General features: G+C 43.4%; 1 protein-coding gene across 1 annotated transcript in view; it reads left to right on the top strand.

Annotated features, from left to right (window-relative positions):
- ACO1 (aconitase 1) overlaps positions 1-20,872 on the top strand; it is a 65,371-nt gene that overhangs the window by 39,656 nt on the left and 4,843 nt on the right. Inside the window, exons 8-19 of the mRNA XM_020878985.2 lie at positions 950-1,121; positions 2,561-2,661; positions 3,603-3,719; positions 4,834-4,993; positions 6,511-6,646; positions 8,782-8,866; positions 9,645-9,801; positions 10,941-11,065; positions 12,692-12,796; positions 13,534-13,676; positions 16,660-16,807; positions 20,687-20,809. Of these exons, the coding sequence (XP_020734644.2) occupies positions 950-1,121; positions 2,561-2,661; positions 3,603-3,719; positions 4,834-4,993; positions 6,511-6,646; positions 8,782-8,866; positions 9,645-9,801; positions 10,941-11,065; positions 12,692-12,796; positions 13,534-13,676; positions 16,660-16,807; positions 20,687-20,809 (1,572 nt within the window). The remainder of the gene's footprint in view (positions 1-949; positions 1,122-2,560; positions 2,662-3,602; positions 3,720-4,833; positions 4,994-6,510; positions 6,647-8,781; positions 8,867-9,644; positions 9,802-10,940; positions 11,066-12,691; positions 12,797-13,533; positions 13,677-16,659; positions 16,808-20,686; positions 20,810-20,872) is intronic.

Here is a 20,872-nt window from a genome sequence, read left to right on the forward strand (position 1 = left end):
ATTTATACCTATGTTCAGGATATTCATTCATTATACACTTGGAAACAAAGCATTTGCTTACTCAGCAAGTACAAATCATAACTAATTTAAGTTGAAAGAATTTATTTAGTCTTTAGAAAGTTTTCTCATTTTGAAAACTTTTCTTAATATTGTGTTTTTATATTATTTTTTCTTTCTCAAGAACTGTCTTGAAATAATTTTAGATTTATAGGCGAATTGATGTAAAGGTAATACAGAGTTCTGTTACCTTTCTCTCAGCTCCCCCAGATGTTAACATCTTATATAACCACGGTACATTTATCAGAAATAGTAGTTAACCTTGGTATGACATTTTTAACTAAACTAGAAATTCCAACAGTCTTTTTAGTAAAGTCCCTTTTCTGTTCTAGGATCTACTACAGGAAACCATGTTGTATTAGTTGCATTGCTTTTTAAGTTTTATTTTTAAAAGTAATCTATAATGTGTGTTCAGTTGTGTCTGACTCTTTGCAACCCCATGGACTGTAGCCTGCCAGGCTCCTCTGTCCATGGAAATTTCCAGGCAAAAATACTAGAGCAGGTTGCCATTTCCTACTCCAGGGGATCTTCCCAACCCAGGGATCCAACCTGCGTCTCCTACATTGGTACGCAGATTCTTTACCACTGAGCCACCTGGGAAGCCCATAATCCAAAATATATTGGGCTAATTTATTGTTTATGTTGACTCACAAGGCTAGTTTATGAGAACTGCAAGGGGATAGTTCTGCATTTTAAATAAGGGTTATCGGGACTTCTCTGTTGGTCCACTGGTTAAGACTCTGCTTTCCCAATGTGGGGAGCACGAGTTCAATCCCTGATTGGGGAGCTACAATCCTGCATGCTGCCTGGCATGACCATAAAACATAAATAAATACTGAAAAAAAACTGTGGGTTATCAAATCTCAAATTCTGTTATTATCCTGTTGCTCAGCACCTCCGCCAGGTTGGGGTAGTGGGCAAGTTTGTCGAGTTCTTTGGGCCAGGAGTAGCCCAGTTGTCCATTGCCGACCGAGCTACGATTGCCAACATGTGTCCAGAGTATGGGGCCACTGCCGCCTTTTTCCCAGTTGATGAAGTCAGTATCAAGTACCTAGTGCAGACAGGTAAGTGCAGAACCCTGAGAACAGAAGGTCCTTTGTATAGTTCAGAGAAAGCTGAGAGTTGGAGTGCTACCTTCTGCCTCTGTCCCTCAATTAAATAGTAGAGGCATCACCCTAAAGAAGAGAAGGGAAGGGATGATGGGGAGCAGAAAACTGCAAACTACAGCCAGAGATAAGATTGGTTTCTGTGATCTAGAGGTGGCCACTGAACCTCTTACTGATCTGGTACTGAATTTATAACCTCTATTGAAATGAAACAAATGGTTTTAGAGAAGGCGAACCCTTTCTTAAACAGAAACCTAAGAGAAATTTCTCCCATGTGTTTTCATGGAGAGGGTGACACAGGGTGTAGTGAACGCAGGGACCCAACAATAGGTCATGATAAATATGCTAATGAAGATCAGACAGTCATCTGTTATAAGATCCATGCTGACAGCTGATGACCTTGACAATTCAGTGAACGTGAACAGGCAAACAAAAGTGCTGATCTGATGTGGATCCAAGAATCAAGCTCTCCAGCAGTCTTAATTTACTGTCAGAGAAATGGGAGGACTACGTGTCCATTGGGCAAACCATGCGTATTATCTCCTACAACCAGGATCTTTCTGAATGAAATAGCAGAGCATTTGGGGTCATATTCCTGGTGATACAGTATCATGAGTTAGGACTTTGAACTTTGGAGTTAAACTCAGCTTCGACTCCTGATTCTGCCATTTACAGCCTGTGTTCCATGGAAAAGTTATTTAATCTTCTTGAGCCACTATTTCCTCATCTATACATAAGGATAATAATAGTGTTTGTCTCAGAAGGTCAGGATAAAGGATTAGACATTGAAATAATGCATTGAAAAAGTTTAGCCCACAGTGCTGGGCACATAGCTTGTGGTTTGTGGTAGGAAATGGTGGGAAATTACTGTTTTAACAGGACTAATGTAGAATGTTGAGGGTCTATGGCCAGCTGAAGGCAGATGCATAGGAGGGGCACTTTGGCAATTTGCTGATCTTAGGAACCTCTTAATTCAGAACTATAATCAGGACTTCCCCAGTGGTCCAGTGATTTAAGTCTCCATGCTTCCAATGCAGGGGGCATGGGTTTCATCCCTGGTCAGGGAACTAAGATCCTACATGCCACACAGTGCCGCCAAATAATTGGGGGGAAAAACAAAAGAACTATAACCAAGAGAGAGGAGTACTTATAAGTAAGACTAGAATCCTTTTCAGAAAACAGCCCCTTCAGTAGAACAGCAGATTGGTTCATGGTCCCTAGTAAACAGCAGCATCTGTTGGAAAGGCAAACCATGAGCCTGAAGGCTGCAGTGTCAGCAGAGGGCTTGGAGTGTTTTAAGTGAAACCCCCATTATTTATGCAGTTGCTGCTAAAGGTATTAGTTTCATCAGAAAATACTGACATCTGTTACTTGTTACTTCTTAAAATGCCCATTAGGTCGTGACAAAGAAAAAGTACAGCATATTAAACAGTATCTTCAGGCTGTAGGAATGTTTCGGGACTTCAGTGACTCCTCTCAAGACCCAGACTTTGCCCAGGTATGGGAGCACCTCTCATTGAACACGTTTCCTCTTCCTCAAGCCTGTGGTTTTAATTGTGAAAATTTTTCCTAGGTGGGTGTATTTGTAGGAAATTAGTCACTGCCAAGTTATCACAAAAGAATAGGGTGTTAAAGGCTGAAAAAATAAAAAAGATAAGGAATTGCAGACATAACAAAATAACATAACTTCCCCTGTTCTTCCTGGCCATTAGGTTGATTTATTCCTCTTATGTAGATGACCTTTGGAGAAGAAGTTTAGAAGGACTGGAGCTATTTAAAGGCTGATAAGCACATCAGAATTATAGATAGGGAAGAAATGAATGTGCAAGCCAATTGATTAAGTGTGAGCCAATCAGTTAGTTCAGTTTATCCACTACTTATCTTTACTCATTGTCCAGGGTGCAAACTAAACCCACATTTTTCTCCACAGCCAAGATCAGAGGGTAAACCAGATGTGGGACTATTATTTCCTTTCCTATTATTAATACGCTGAGGGAAGGAAATACTCCATCAGACTAGGGCCCATTTCTTGGCATTGATGACTTAATGACGACATCTCCCCAAGTCATCTTAGAAAAATTACAATGGTTTATCATTTCAGTAGGAAACACATCTCAGACTAACTGAAGCAATTAAAAGGATGTATGAGCTGCTTTATAAAGAGGGCCAAGTGGAAGACCACAGCAGCCATAGGGCCCACCCTGGTCTTTCTGAGAGCGTGCAAGGCTTCTGCCTGTCGCATGCTACCAAAATACTCTTCTGGATCTCTGAAAATTCATCCCTTCAGTGTTAAGAAGGGACCCTGGCTTTCTTGGTTTTGAATGTGGTAGCCCGGTTTGTTTGTTCTTATTGTTGTGGTGTGAATTCTCTGGCACAGCTGTTTTTTTTCTTTGTGGGTATAATGCCAGTTCTGTGGTTCCTTTTCTTCTGGGTGGACAGGTTGTGGAGTTAGACTTGAAAACAGTAGTGCCTTGCTGCAGCGGACCCAAAAGGCCTCAGGACAAAGTGGCTGTGTCTGACATGAAAAAGGACTTTGAGAGCTGCCTGGGGGCCAAGGTAGGGAGCTGGGAGAGGTGGGTGGAGACCCTCCCCCTGCTGGCTTCTTCAGGCACAGGCTTCTTTTCACCCCTCCTGATGATGAATCTTCCTGAAGCCTAGTACTGAAGGCATTTCCTCTCCAAACTGAACCCCTCGGTGCCTCCTCCTGCCTTAGCTAGGAGCTGAGCAGGTTCCTCATAGCCCTCTATTGCCTGTAAACACACTCAACCCTCCTTTTCATATTTTCTAAATCTCCTTTTCCAAAGCATATCCACTCTTCACATGACTCTCGCCACAGCGTTCACTCTGCTTGAACAAGCTATTCTGGCCACTGATTTTGTTCATGCCACCCCTGCCTACATGCCCTTCCTCACCAGCATGCCCCAATCTCTCAGCTCCTCCACAGCATGACCTCAGATCTCATAGCACAAAGTCATCTCTCCCTCATTTGAACGTTCTGGCATGAGTCTAAACCCCTGTGGTGGCGTTTCGTATCCTTTAACTGCATTGTTGGTACTTTATGTTATTTGCACGTCTGATTCTTTTACTAGACTCTGGAGTCTGAGGATAGGGTTTATGTCGCAGTCACATTTGTGTCCCACACAGTGCCCAGCAGAGCACCCCGTACACAGATTTTCAGTGAACATTTCCCAAATGAATGATCAAGATTAGTGATGGGTTTTATCCATGGGACACCAGCCTTTTACCAAATGCTCAGCTGCACTGTGTTCGCCTCATTGCTCATGCTTGGCTGAGTCTGGGCAAAATGGCACCTTTTCTAAATTTCCTTATGGTTAGTGCCTCTGCCCTCTGTTGCCATTAAATCTGTACTAATTTGCTTGAGTTAGACTAACTTTAAGCTAAATTTTTAGCTGTAGTGTTTCAATATTTATGGTGGGAAGGAGGTAATTGTTAATAATTTCAAAGCAAAATAAGATTCAGAAATCATGACTCCCTTTTATAAAGATTTAAAAAGAGTGAAGGGAACTTTAATTTTTCTGTAGCATTTCAGAGTTTACCAGCTGAGATGTTTATGTTTTAAGAATTATAATTACCAAAGTGCTTCTTCTCCTTCCAAAGTGAGAACTTTTGACCATATATATATATATATTTTCTTTTTTTCTTCCTATAGCAAGGATTTAAAGGATTCCAGGTTGCTCCAGACCATCATAATGACCATAAGACATTTATCTATAATAACAGCAAGTTCACCCTTGCTCATGGTTCTGTGGTAATCGCTGCCATTACTAGCTGCACAAACACCAGTAATCCATCTGTGATGTTAGGGGCAGGTAAATACATCTGATGGTCTTGTGGACATGTGGGTGGGAATTTCCAAGACATAACCCAAGGGCTTAATTAAGTTCTATGTGTGGGCTTCCCTGGTTCAGACCGCAGAGAATTTACCTGCAGGACAGAAGACCCAGATTTGATCCTTGGGTTGGGAAGATCCCCTGGAGAAGGGAATGGCAACCCACTCCAGTATTCTTGTTGCAGAGTCCTATGGACAGAGGAGCCTGCTGGGTTACAGTCCATGGGGTCGCAAAGAGTCGGACACGACCAAGTGACTAACACTTCGACTTTTGTAGTTCCCTGAACCTTGTCCGTCCCAGATGCAGAGACTAATTGGCCCAGAAATGTCTATTCAATAAATAGTGCCCAATATAAAATATTTAAAGTAGTGTGGTCTTTAGAATTAACACAGAAAATAAGGAAGAGAGAGGAAGGAAAGATGAATTTCTGGTAAAGCCTAGAATCTTGTGTCTGAATTTAGAAAATGGAAAAAATGTTTTCATGCCACAGATTGTTCTTCATAAAATCCCTTTTTATACCATGGCATTTAGTCTTAGATACATTGCCAAGTGCACCTGAATTAGCACACAGGGCACTTGGTTGATAAAACTTATCTGCCTATTATGCAATTCTGGTTATTTAATGTTTACATGCAGAGTTCCACTAATATAAGGTCCCTTTAGTTTCCAAGTTTTAAAATATCCTGAAGAGTTCCTCTTGTGTCCACACACAAATGGTTCTTTCTTTATGGAATGGACGGGTGCATAAGGAAACCTTTCTTTGTCCAAGTATTCATCTCTTGCCCCTTTGGACAAACAAGTTTCCGTAAGACAAGACACCAGCTTGTCTGTAGCTTCTTGTCTCTTAATACCCACACTCCTTCTTTCTTTCCTACTTCCGCGAGATGTCCTAAGTCAGAGCACCCAAGTGTCCCTGTCATCCATAGCCTCTGGATTTGCCCAGAATCAAGTGACCCAGCAGCCCTTGATATTCCACTTTAAGAAATATCTGAGAGCAAGATTTTTAACTTCTAGGTGGACTGTACTCCTCACCAACTAGTACACAGTTCGTATACTTTAAGAACAGACCCTTCCAATTATTTTTTATCTAAATATAATTAGAAAGATTGCTTTCCCTCCAGAAATGAAAAACTCACTCTATAATATAATCATGAATGGTTTATCTCTTTAAAAAACAAAAAGCTCTTCTCTTTTCATATCATTCACATCCATAGCTCGTTCTGAGCTCACTGAACAGACGTGGATGACTTTGTGCTAGTGAGCATTTGGTTTCTACTGTTTGTTTCTCAGTCATGTCCGACTCTTTGCAACCCCATGGACTGCAGCACGCCAGGCTTTGGTTTCTATTAGGCAGCAAAAGAATGGCAGAAAGCACCAGCGTGAGTGGGGTCCTGACAGGCGGTGCAGAAGTGCAGATCAAAGTCAGTGTTTCCTGAACTATCTGTGGCACCTAGAGTGGGCAGCCTGCAACCATGTCTGTGTTTACCATTTCACAGGCTTGTTAGCAAAGAAGGCTGTGGATGCAGGCCTGAGTGTGAAGCCTTACATCAAAACTAGCCTGTCTCCTGGAAGTGGTGTGGTCACCTACTACCTGCGGGAAAGCGGAGTCATGCCTTACCTGTCTCAGCTTGGGTGAGGGAGAAGTCTCTTACACCATTGCTTTTGTTGCATTGTATTCCACAGATACCTTGCTAAGTCACCTTGAAATGGATGTAAGCTTATCTGATGGTATCTAATTGCGTAGTCTTTCGTCAAATGATAAATACTGCAGACTTAAACCCTCACTTTCCAACAGGCAGGGCCTTCCCGTACAGTTGTGCTGGTTGTTCATCAGACAAGGGCATCTGTGAAGATGGCGTGGGCTGATATCAAGCCCGCGCTCTGCTGTAGCACTGCACTCCTAGGGGAGGGGGCAACTTTCCTCAGTTACGTGAAGGTGTGCTGTGGGCTAATGTTGGCTCTGCCACAGAGAGTCTGCCCTCTGTATGAAAATAATTATTTCACATACCTGGAAATGTTGTGATTCACTGAAGTCAATTATCTGTTTCCAAATACAGTTTCTCCTAGTAACCCACTATTACTAATTTAATTGACATAGATCTTTATTATGAACCTCATAAAAGTTGGAAGTCCCTGGGATTATATAATAAGAATAGTGAATAAAGATATCAGATATCTGATTTTGACTTTTAAAAATTACAGATCATTTATGTAGTCTCCTCGTAATTTACTTACAAATTTAAAAAGCAAATTACTTATAAAAGTAAATTATATGGAGTAGAGAGACCAGAAATAAACCCATTCACCAATAGTTAATTAATCTTCGACAAAGGAGGTAAGGATATGCAATGGAGAAAAGAAAGTCTCTTCAGTAAGTGGTTTGGGAAAGCTGGACAGTCTCATTTAAATGAATGAAATTAGGATACTCTTCACACTATATACAAAAATAAACTAAAAATGGTTTAAAGATTTAAATGTAAGACATGACACCATAAAACTACTAGAAGAGAACATAGGCAAAACAGTCTCTGACATAAGTCGTAGCAATATCCCAAGGCAAAAGAAATAAAAGCAAAAATAAATAGGACCTAAAGGGAATCAAAAAACTCTGCACATCAAAGCAAACCATCAGCAAAATTAAAAGATAAGCTACAGAATGGGAGAAAATATTTGCAAACAATGCAATCAACAAGGGGTTAATTTCCAAAATATACATATAGCTCATACAGCTCAATATCAGACAAACAACCCAGTCAAAAAACCAGCAGATGACCTGAATGGACATTTTTTCAAAGAAGGCTTACAGATGCCAACAGGCACATAAAAAGATCCTCAATATCACTAATAATTAGAGGAATGCAAATCAAAACCACAATGAGGTATCACCTTACACCAGTCAGAATGGCCATCATCAAAAAGTCTTACAAATAATAAATGCTAGAGAGGGTGTGGAGGGTGTAGAGAAAAGGGAACCTTCTTACACTGTAGGTAAGGATGTAAATTGGTGTCACCTATATGGAAAACAGTATGGAGGTTCCTTAAAAAACTAAAAATAGTAGAGCTACCATATCATCCAGCAGTTCCACTCCTGGGCATATATCTGGAAAAGACAAAAACTCTAATTCGAAAAGATAAATGTACCCACATGTTCACAGCAGCACTATTTGTAATAGCTGAGACATGGAAGCAACCTGAGTGTCCATCAACAGATGAATGGATAAAAAGATATATACAAAACAGAATACTACTCAGCCAGAAAATAGAATGAAATATTGCCATTCACAACAATATGGATGGACCTAGAGAATATGGTACTAAATGAAGTGAGTCAGCAGAGAAAAACAAATATTATATATTAGCACTAGTATGTGGGATCTTTAAAAAATGATGTAAATGAGTCTTTTTACAAAATAGAAACAGACTCACAGATAGAGAAAGCAAACTTATTGTTACCAAAGGGAAAGTCGGGGATTTGGAAGGGGGAGGGATTAGGAGTATGGGATTAACAGATACACACTACTAGGTATAAAATAGGTAAAATATAATATAAAATCAACTATACTTCAGCCTTTTTTTAAAGTAAATTATAAAAAGGAGTCTTAACTGAATAATTTGGGATGAATGAATAGTAGATCAAAATGCTCCCGAGAATGAAAGCCTCACAGAGACAGCCCTGTGTTAGCCTTCTGTAAGTCAGTGGTCTCCAGGAACCAGCAGGCGGGCCCACTGGGAGTCATCCTGCACCCCGCGCTTCTCTCCCACACCAGGTTCGATGTGGTGGGCTACGGCTGCATGACCTGTATCGGCAACAGCGGGCCCTTACCGGAGGCTGTGGTAGAGGCCATCATGCAGGTAATTACAGGGGAGCCTGTGGGTCTTTCTTTTTCATATGATGTGGGATGAAACGCTGGTAACTTTAAAGAAAGTTCAGGGAAGCATGGGGTGTATGTGGTTAAGAGAATGGTCTCTGGAGTTGAGTTAAACTTATTAACTGTATGTCTTTGAGCAAGTTCATGAACCTCTTTGTGCCTCAGTTTTCACAGCTGTAAATGGGAAGGGATAACAGTACATGTTTCAGAAAGCTGCAAGCATTATGGTGATAGTGGACGCAGAGGCCTCAGTGTGGTGCCTGGCCGGCGCATGCCCCATGCACGTGATGGCTCCTGAATCATTTGTTCCTGTTGTCTACAGGCTGGTTCCAAGTCAGACAACTGAACATAAACTCATTGGCTTGATTTTTGTCCCATAAATTCTATAGCGTTGAAAAATACTATTTTGTCTGCTTGCACTGATTATAGAATCCCTGTCAGCCAGTGTGGCTTCCTCTAGCTGTCAACCTGTCATCTTCCCCCCCTATTCCCGGGCCCCTGCTGCAGAATAACTAAGATGCTGCCTCCTGACCCACCTGGTATTTCCTCATGAGCAGAAACCATCCAGTGCATCTCTCTACTGCTTTTGACCCAGCATGTCTCCCCCAGGGTCACCCTGTGTGGTCTCCTTCCCCGGGGAGAGGACCAGTGCAGGGGAAGCTTAAAGGGCTACTTGACTTAAAGGTGAACTTCAGCAGCTGGGTCTAGGAAGCTCAGGCAGTCCGTTGTCTTTGCGACCTGTTTCCCCCTTCCTCACACAGGGGGACCTTGTAGCTGTCGGAGTGCTGTCTGGGAACAGGAACTTTGAAGGGCGAGTCCACCCCAATACCCGGGCCAACTATTTAGCCTCTCCGCCCTTAGTAATAGCCTATGCGATTGCTGGGACCATCAGGATCGACTTTGAGACAGAGCCACTGGGTAAGATCTGATTTGTGGGGTTACAATTTTGTTTTCCCCCCAATGAATTTGAAAATGTTACTGGGAAAAAAGTTATTCTTTTCCTTAATAAATAATGAAGCCTAGAATCTCCAAAGATCAGAGGAGGAAGAAGGGTCTTTGCTTCCTTTCCCAGCACACAGCTAAGACATAATTAAAATAGCTAAACAAGAATTTATAAAGGGGAAGGGACAAAAGGGAAAGAAACACCAAGAGTAATGGAGGTCTTGCCATTCTGGCCTCTGCTCCAGTCCCTCCCTTTCCAGCACCTGCTTCAATCTCACGATAGCCTGGTTTTAATATCTCTGCTGTAGGAACACGTCCGCAGTGTGCAGCTTCTCAAAGCTTGGGGACGTGATGCTTTGTGGTCCTTTCCCTTGGCCTCCTGTGTGCCCTCCTCAATCCGTGCTACGCAGATTAGATAATATGAAAACGGTGCCCTAGATTTGACTTTAAGGAAATCACAGCTTTAGACATGCAGCTGATCCTCATTACATATGTATTCCGTATTTTCAAATTTTTTCTACTCATTGAAGTGGATTTTCACCCCCAAAATCAGTGCTCATCACACTCCCATGGTCACTCACAGACGTGCACGAGGTGGTGAAAACCCTGAGTCACTCACCGTGCCTCTCTCCGCTGAGGTCAAGCAAGGTGACACTCTGTCTTTTTATTTCAGGTCTCATACTGCAAACAAGTGTCCTGTTTGTGCTCCAGATAGCATCATGTTTTTCACACTTTTGTGCCTTTTTTGGGTGGTTTTACTGTTTAAGATGACCTCTGAGAGTAGGGCTAAAGTGCTGTGGAGTATTCCTGAGCCCAGGAAGGCTGTGACAGGCCTCATGTTAGACAGGCTCACAAGTTCAGTGTGAACGCATCAATAGTATGTAAACAGAAATACATGAAACAGCATTACGTATTGATCAGTTGACAACAATGTTGTGGATAAACACCTTGGGAGCCTAACCTGTGTGTTTCTTGCGGGCAGTGTTTCTCTAAGTGTGCACAGAGAATTTACTGAATGTAACTGCTCTGAACAGTGAGACTGGGCTGACTGCCTGTGACCATGAAAATTGGATATGAGATGAAGTTCATCTCACTGATAAACAATTTCTCCCCAGGGGTCAATGCCAAGGGGCAGCAGGTATTTCTGAAAGACATCTGGCCGACCAGAGACGAGATCCAGGCGGTGGAGCATCAGTATGTGATCCCCGGGATGTTTAAGGAGGTCTACCAGAAAATAGAGGTGAGGTCCCCGCCCCAGTGTCAAGGGGAAGTCGCTCCTCCGCGTCATCTCTGCCAGCCTTGAGGCTAGTGTCAGTATCAACCGGGCCAAGTGGTATTTCTCCAGATGACTGGGAAAGTGGTACAGTCATCTGGCTCTTACAATTCAGGCTCTTCCAGACCCCACTCTCCCCGCTGTTCTCAGATTCGGACACATGAGCAGCAGGCTCAGGAGGCGTGGACTCACACGGACGCGGCTCCTGGCTAGCTCTGCATGGCTCCCCTCTTGCTCCGACAGCCCAGGGTGAGCGTGAGCTTGGATGCGGAGCCCAGTGTCCCTACAGGGTGCCACTGAGGGCCACATGGCTGCACACAGCGCTCGGATTTATCTGCCGGCTTCAAAGAGTGACACAAGTAAAAGCCACTCACTAGGAAGCACCAAACTATGAAGCTGCTGAAATTAAAAAAAAAAAAACAACTTGCTGTGCATTTTACAAACGGGGAAATGTATGGGGCTCAATACCACTTTCCGAGACTCGAATGTTACCCTTTTCCCTGGTTTCTGTGTTAGGCTGACCCCAGGGCTTCTGGCTGGGGCTAGTAGCTTGAAATACGAGGGCAGACTGGGCAGCAGAGTCAGATGGGAGTCACACTCACGCACTGTGAATCCCATAAGCTGCTCTCTGGGAAATGGTTCAAGGCAGTTTGGTGGATACTGGGCTAAATGCATTTCTCCAGAGGCTGAGTTAATGACGTGGAGCAAATTCAAGCCAATTTGAATGCATGGTGGCCATCACTATCTAATGTCCTTGTGACCGGAAGTCTACCTCCCCAAATCTTCAGAGCATCAATAACTTCCCCTCGGGTACAACCTGGATCATTATTTCATAAATTATGTGTGTTAGTTACCTATTGCTCTGCAACACATTACTCCTAAACTTAGTGAATTAAAACAGCAAACACTTTTTACCTGTGTCTGTGGGTCAGAAATGGAGGTGCCGCTTAACAGCGTGTGTCTGCCTTCACAAGGCTTCCATCCATGCGTCATCTGAGGCTGTGGTCTCACCTGATGATTCAACTGGGGAGGAGCCAGTTCTTAGACCGCTCGTGTGGTCATTGGCAGGATAAAGAACCTTGCATGCTGTGGGTGAAGGCCTCAGCTTCTCACTGACTGTCAGCGTGAGACAGCCCCCTCAGGGCCTTACTAGCGGGTCTCTTCACAGCATAGTGACTGGCTTCCATCAGAGCCAGCAAGAGCAAGTAAGAGGGTGAAGAGACAGAAGACAGTCTCTATAACCTAATCCTGGAAATGAGTCGCTAGGCTCAGTCCTCACCCAGCAGGAGGGGTTCATTTATGGGTAGGATTCCTAGGAGGCAGGAATCCTCCTGGGAATCATTTAAATGGGGTCTAATTTAAATAGGAATCTAAAATGGGGTCATTTTAGAGATGGCCTGTTACAGGGCATGTGTATTTATAAATTACTTAGCATGGTGTTATCTTTGTATAGACATGTTGTGTGACCATTTAGGCTAAGAATTGGTTTTACTATGCTGTTAGCTTGAATATATGTATTATGTTCACATGTTAAGTCTTCCTCAGGATGAACTGTGATTAGACCTGCCTGTCCTTTTTTTCTTTCTCCCCAAGACTGTGAATGAGAGCTGGAATGCCCTAGCAGCCCCGTCAGATAAGCTATATTGCTGGAATCCCAAATCTACATACATTAAATCACCACCATTCTTTGAAGACCTGGTAGGACTTTTTTTTTTTTTTTTTAACAAAATGTGTTCTTCAAAAAGTTTCTTGGCTTGTAAAATCTACTTGATTAACCAGTACCCTCGCTTTGACTACCTGCTTTGTTGAAACCTTTACACACCTGAGCAGATAACACTGGGGAGAGCTTGAGGAAGCTGGGTTATTTGGCTGGCGTGGGCCTGTGGTTTGTCTGTCCAGGGCTTCCGTGTGGCTGTGCAGAGACCCCTGGAGATCAAGTATCGCTGGGACAGAGACTCAGTAACGTCTGAAGGGGGGCTGTCCAGGAGAACAGCCTCCAGGACCTGCCATACTTAAGCCTCATACCCATACAAACAAGGGACATCTTCTCTGAAACTGATGATCAGGAGTCTGTGCTCTCCTGGTGGGAGGAGGGGATGAGAGGATGTGAGTAGAAGGCAGGACTCCTGCCATACTCAGCACTTGGGACCTTCTCTGGATGTGGAGAAAGAATATCATTTGCAGCAACGTCCCTTTTGCTTTTGAGGGGATAGTGCCAATACTTCACCTCCTTCAAGGATGAGATATGAATATCTTGCATAAATTCACTTCACTTTACTAAACACCCCTGATAAACCCAGTAAAACTAGAATTCTCTATGTGTTGATGTAGAGCTGTCATCAGGTTCAGATCCATGGACCACTGCTGTTGAGGTTCCCCTGGTGATGCATTGGAGAAAACCCAGGCAAACACTGACTTACTGTGTTCTTTGCTAGACTTTGGATCTTCAGCCCCCTAAGTCTATCGTGGATGCCTGTGTGCTATTAAACTTGGGAGATTCAGTAACAACAGACCACATCTCTCCAGCTGGAAACATCGCAAGAAACAGCCCTGCTGCTCGCTACTTAACTAACAGAGGGTAAGTAATAAGGGAAGCAGGGGAAGCCTGAAGACAAAAGGGACAGCATGAGGTCATTAATCCTCTTTCCATGAGGTCTATTTGGCATCAGACTCCAGTTTTTCACTGAACCCTGGAGCCTGAAAAGCAATCACTCTTTCTGTTTGTTGCTTTGAATCCACCAGCACGTGAACCCCAGCACGTGGAGACCTTCTTTTTGAGCAGGTGTACTTATTAGACTCAGCTGTCATCCCTGCCACCAGCTTGGCTGATCATTTATGTACAAGGCTCCAGTCTTCCCCTGTGTGGCCTGGTTATACTTGAAGCACTTGGCAGGGGTATAACCAGAAATGCACTGACATTTCCTGGTTGAGAGACATATGTTGGGTTTTAGTTTACTACTTATTTTGGCTGCACTGGGTCTTTGTTGCAGCCCATAGACTCTCTAGTTGTGGCGTGTGGGCTCTGGAGTGCACAGGCTCAGTAGTTGTGGCATATGGACTTGGTTGCAGTATGTAGGATCTTAGTTCCCTGACTGGGGATAGAACCCAGCATTGGAAGCGCAGAGTCTTATCCACTGGACCACCAAGGAACTCCCAAGAGACACATGCTTTACAGAGAACAGCTGTGAGGATTTGCAATTTATACATCCATTCAGCAATCCTTCAGTCATATACCTATTTTAACAGGTATTACACTAATATTATATACTGCTATTTAACCAACCCCGAGTCAAGAAGATCCCCTGGAGAAGGACATGGCAACCCACTCCAGTATTCTTGCCCGGAGAGTCCCCATGGACAGAGGAGTCTGGCAGGCTAGTCCATGCGGTCACAAAGAGTCGGACACTAAACCACCACCATAGTGTACCAGTATCAGTAAATGTCCATCCCAGATCTGACTTTCTCAAGATTCGTCTGGGGAGATGAACATTCCTGGCCCCCATCCCCACTTCCTGAATCACCTTCTTCAGGGACAGGGCCCAGAGCCAATATGAGAAACAGAATTGAAGCTTTTTTTTTTTTTTCTGGTGGGAGAGGACAGCCACCTTGCCCTTCCCCTGACTTGCTGGGTGGGTAACCCATTCTCTTCACAACTTTCCCCTTCTCTCATGCTCATTCAGTCTCTGCCTTTTCCTGGTGCATCCCATGGGACAGTCTGTTTATTCAGACCGAGAATATCTCCTATTCCCCAGGATGTGCGTGTTGTGAGTTTAAGAAGACAGCCCAGATCTAGAGGAGGTGAACGCACAGTGGCCTGTGTCGAGATTTTTCTTTAACGTGGCAACTACTTTTTAAAATGTATGGCAACTGCCCATACACAGATAGTGGGTTGGCCAAAAAGTTCACTCAGGGTTGTCTACTATTAAGATGTTACAGAAAAAGCTGAACAAACTTTTTGGCCAACCGAATACATACGAGATTTTAAACATTTATTTGTTTTATTATTTGGCTGGGCCGGGTATCAGTTGCGGCATGTGGGATCTAGTTCCCCGACCAGGGAAGGAACCCAGGCCCACTGTATTGAAAGTGTGGTGTCTAGGCCCTGGACCACCTAAGCAAAGTCCTCATATTATGAGCTTTTAAAGAGATGGTTCTGTCTTGAGTGGGAGATGCAAGTCCATCAGCAAATAGAAAAGGGCAGGAGATGTTCAAGGTGGGTTGGTGAGTCCTGCTCTTCTCCTCACCCACACTGCTCAGGACACGCTGCCCACCATCTTGTTCCTTGAATGTTCAAACAATGCCAAGTACCCCTCTGTCTGACAGCCTTCGGGTGGGCTAACTGTTTTCTCCTCTTGGATGCCTTTCCCCAAGATACCCTCTTAACTAACTCCCACTCCAAGTTCAAGTCTTCCTCCATAAGGTCATGCCCACCATACTCTTCTTGCCCTGGCCTACCTTTTCTTAGGTATTAACCACAATCTAGTAACACTTATGTAGGATGCTCTTTTAAAAAAACTTTTGTCTCTACCTTCTGGGATGTAAGCCCTGCAAAAGCAGGGATTTGCTGTATCCCAGGCACCTAACAGTTCCTGGCATGTAGTTGTTGAATGAATGAATGGGAAAGGCTTCTAAGGACAGAGAATCTAGAGAAATAGAGTTGAGGCTGAAGAAGAAAACTAGGAAGAGAGAAGTAACCAACACCTTTTTTGATTGGTGGTTATTGATACTCTTTAGAGAATAGAATTAAAGGAAATATACCATTCCAGAAAAATACATATCCACATTTTGGACATAATTTCAGGGGTTCATAGACACACTCACCTACTCCTGAAGCCCATGCTTAGATTCTCAGTCTTCAAAATTGAGCTAATGAATAAATAATTAACACACATGGTTCCTAGCATTTTAAGAAACAGCTCAGTGAACTGGTCACTGTTCATTAAGATATTGTTCCAGACATCTCAAAACATCCCTTCATTCGGACCCACAGACCAGATTTTTCTTTGATTTTAGGACCAGCAGTACTTGTTCTGCTCCTTCATCCCTGCCCTGCTTTTGATCTTACAACAATGCTAAGTCATGTTGCCAGTTAAGTGGTTTTTAACTGCATCGAGTTCCTGGACAAATGTGAGCCTATTCTGTTTCATTTACAGAATGTTTTTTGTGTGTCCCCCACTCTCGGCTCCACCAAACTAATGTACCCGGAGTATGCCCTTTGCTTCGTTTTTTTTCCACCCACTTGTAACATTTTATCTTTAATGAAGTTTTATAGACTACCCTACTGAATAAGTAAAATACTCTGATTAAAGTTCCTCCCGATTGCTCTACCCAGATTTATAAGACTCTAGGTTGATGTTGGGAAGTTATAGATTCACCATCGCACCTACTGCCTCTCAATGCGCCCTGAATCGAAGCTATGGAAACATTTTTCTATCTTGGAGAACAATACTTAGTAGACTTACAGAAATACTAGGTTTGTGATTTTTTTCCCCTTTCATGGTGTAAGCCAGGTTTAATCTCTCAGTTTCCTAAACCAGCTTCTCTCCTACTCTCGTTATCAGCCTGACTCCTCGAGAATTCAACTCCTACGGCTCCCGCCGAGGGAATGATGCCATCATGGCACGGGGGACATTCGCCAACATCCGCTTATTAAACAAATTCTTGAACAAGCAGGCACCACAGACTATCCATCTGCCTTCTGGTGAAATTGTGAGTATGGTGTCCTGCGCTTCCTCTAGAAGCCAGCATTTCTCAGGCTCTGGGTGGTTCAATGCTTGCCTTGTCCCTTTCCCTTTGGTCTTATTTTTTTTTTCCACACCTCATCCTACCTCTTGCTTTATATAATCCCTTCTGCCAAGTGTTCCATATATGTAGAGGTCATCCCTAAAGAAGAGTCCCTTTAAACTGGAAGGCCTTTTCCTGCTTAGAGATTTCTGCTTCATGCTTTAACTAAATCTTGTTTCTTAGGAGTTGAGCTTAAAAAGCCTCTGATTGAGGTCTCATCAGTTCAGAATACTTGAAGGGGAAATTCCAGGTTAAGGTGGAAGATGTTTACTAAGAAGTGCTGTTTTATGACTTCAGTAACGTTTACTTAATCATACCATTGGGGAAGGAAGAATATAGAGGACTGTGCAGGCCTGCTTGGTCTTAATGGGAACCACGTGGAGTTGGTTTATTAGAGCTGAAATTGTCTGTTCACAGAGGGGCAGGCGTGGGCAGAGGTGGGGAAGCCTGCCCTTGAAGTCAGACAAGCCTGGGTTCAAGTCCCAGCTCCACCTCAGACCAGCTGTGGAGCCTCCTTCAGTGATCTATCTACCTCTCTGAGCCTCACTTTTCTTACTTGCAAAGTAAAAATAACATCTCCTTTTTAAGGTTCTGAGGTTAACCCTGGGTGGCACGCATGCGGCAGTCACTCAGTCAACTCTGCCACCCCATGAACTGTACCCCGCCAGGCTCCTCTGTCCATGGGATTTCTCAGGCAAGAGTACTGGAGTGGGTTGCCATTTCCTACTCCAGGGCACCTTCTCAACCCAGGGATCAAACCCACATCTCTTATGTCTCCTGCATTGGCAGGCGGATTCTTTACCAGTGCACCACCTGCGAAGCCATCCAGCACAGAGTGAGTGCCTAGGACATATTTGTTCAGTGACTAGTGGGGACAGTAGACTATTAAGTGAAAAAGATACAGATGAATGGTAAAATCCCCAAGAGACAAAGGAGGGACTTGTAGTTAACAGATTTTGAGGGCCTCTGGGATGCCAGCTGTCATGGTGGGATCCCTCATTGACAGCCCTGCCGTGTACAGAACTCCTAGTCAGATTGGTTAGTGCCTCAGCTTAAATAAGGAGACAGCATCAGAGATGAAGAGACATTGGAGTCAGGCCTTGAACTTGAAAGACAGACCTAGACAAGAAACAGAGGAATAAAGAGAAAAACAGATAATGCACAGAGTAGAAGAAAACGAAGAAAAACAATTGTTTCGTCAGAGTGATGAGATGATTTTCTGTTGGTGTAATCAGAAGACAAGAAGGAGCTCTTAAAAAAAAAAAAGTCCCTAAAAAATTTCACAGGAAAAGTTGAGAAAATCTTCCAGAAGGTAGAAAGACAAAGGGGAAATTAGGAAATGTAAGAAAATCAAAGCCTGAACCGAGGAGGACCAGCATCTGACTGAATAAACATGCTAAAAAGAACAGATTAAATCTGAGAGGAAATTGTTAAAGAGTTAACACAAGAAATACTTCAAGTACAAAATCTGAGACTCCAGATCGAAAGGTCCACTGCACACACCCAGCCACATGAGTACTACTCACTCCAAGTCACATCACCTTGAAAGTAAGAACAGCAGAGGTAAGGAGAAGATCTAGAAACTTCGGAGAGGGGAAAAAAAAGCTTATGTGCACTCTTCTGGGGATCAGACGCACTCAAGGCAACCCAGGAGACTTAGAATGAGGAAAATTGTTGGCACCCTAAAATCTGTATCCCTCATACTACCAGCCAAGTGAGAGTAAAGTAACTACACATTCAGATATTCAAAAGCTTTAAAAATAATCTGTCAGTCCCAGTCTCAGAAAGCTACTTGATAATTGTATTCCACCAAAATGAGAGAATAAACCAAATATAGGGGAAGATGTAGGATCCAGGAAAAGGAAATGCAGGGAATCACCAGGATGCTGGGGAAGGAAGACTCCTCCATCACATGAACACACCTCAGAGAGTTAGCAGTCCACACAGGAATGAGGGCATCAGGAGTGACCCCCGTGAAAAAGATTTTTAAAGTAAATCGCCTGGTAGATGGGAATGTCTTCAGAAAAGATTTGTATCGATACTTTAGGTAGTATATTTGGGAGTTAATGGGTAGGGACACAAACAGGTGAGTGTGCACACACATGCATACAAATTTATTATTTCCAGTGGGAAAAGAAATTTTTTTTAATTGCCAAGAAAAGGAAATCTGAGTCCATTATGTGGCTCAGCTGTAAATAGCATGTTCATACTTAAAACATATGGCCAGAAAAGGTATGACAGTGATATTAGAAGGCCCTGGAGAGGAGAGGTTGAGGAGAGGGAGGGCCCTACAAGAGTGGTAGTGGAAAGAACTAAATCCTCTAAGTAAGAATTTAATGGATAATAAAGAGAAATGAACTGACCAATTAAATACTTAGGGATCCAGAGGTGAGATATCAGAAGAAACCACTAACTTTTATGCTTCCTTAAGAAGAGAGGGTGCGTGCAAGGAGCCGGTGCTCTATAAGCTGCTTGCTACTCACTTTGACGCACACAAGAGAAAAGCCAGGAGCCCGGAATTCAAACCTGCTGAGTCCGCACATCTGGGTTCCACAACCCGTTCTGCCGTGGGATTGTCAGCTCTGTGGTCCTTTTGAAAGTACTTTAAAATACACACTCCCACATTCTTAATATCCAAACTAGTAACCGATACCTCTGAAAGTATCAGGTAGGTTGTTTCTTTTCTGGTCTTTGAAAGCATCCAGGGTTTTGGGTTAGACAGAGCAGGCTTTAACCCTTTTTTTTTTTTGTCAACAGTTTCTATATTTGTGAGTTCCTATATTTGTGAGTTCTGTTCCACTGAAGACAGACAGAATCCTATCTAGATTTAGGCAGTGCCGTGTGACATTAACCACAGTCTCCATCCTTTCACCACAGTAGTAATTTGTGAAAGCCTACTTGAGAGTTTGATTATATACCTTTCTACAGCTCCTTTCAAATCAAACACTCCCTCTTTGGACTCTTTGGAGGGATCTTATTTTCTGACTTAAGTAGCGACAAAAAAAAAGTTTCATTACTCACCATCAATGGTATCACCTGTCTTTGTGGAGCCTCAGCTCAGCAGAATGTTCAGAGTTCCTGTGAGAAACAAATGAATCTATTTGTTAAAGCTGTTTCTCACATATACTAAGAGATTCCTTAAGGCTTTCTTGTCCTTTATTGATTGGTGCTTCATCAATTGTTACTATTGTTACCTTGACCTCCATGTAGAAGGGTGATGAGTAAAAGTCTGCATTTTTGTAATTTCCAAACAGGTGACCTTTTTTTTGTGTTTGGCCACCCTTCACAACTGACCATCACAAAGCCTCTGGTACAGAATCAAATCCCAGATTTAGGTGGGATTCTCTGCTTTTGCTTCAAGATATTTTAATCAATGGAAGAGTTTTTAAATAAAAAAAGAAAAACTGATCTAATTTCCTTTTTCCCCCGATGCCCTAGGATTTGAATGTTTTTCTAAAATTAGGACAATAAGGCATTTCACTTGAGTATAAAATTCAATTTGATAGAGATAAGTACCTGGAGAATCCCATGGACCCAGAGGAACCTCGTAGTCTACAGTCCATGGGGTCTCAAAGAGTCAGACACAACTGAGCGATTAAAAAGAAGAAGAAAAGAAGTAGTATTAATAGACGGCATTAACTGGAAATTTGTAGACCAGGCAACTGACTGGTTGAGTTTGCCCTTGACTTTCCACTGACTTGGCCGACTGCAGACACTCCTCCATGTCCCCTCAGGACTCACTGGCCTCTGTCTACATGCTGTGTCTTTGCTCTGTCGGTAAAACCTCCCTCCTGTCCTCCTCAGCTTGATGTGTTCGACGCTGCTGAGCGGTACCAGCAGGCGGGCCTCCCCCTCATCGTCCTGGCCGGCAAGGAGTACGGCTCGGGCAGCTCCCGAGACTGGGCCGCCAAGGGCCCTTTCCTTCTGGTGAGTAGCACGCACAGACAGCGCTGCAGGCAGCTGCCCCCCGAGCCAGAAGGCAAGCTGGGA

This window comes from Odocoileus virginianus, chromosome 18 (genome assembly GCF_023699985.2).
Source record: "Odocoileus virginianus isolate 20LAN1187 ecotype Illinois chromosome 18, Ovbor_1.2, whole genome shotgun sequence".
NCBI classification, from domain to species: Eukaryota; Metazoa; Chordata; class Mammalia; order Artiodactyla; family Cervidae; genus Odocoileus; species Odocoileus virginianus.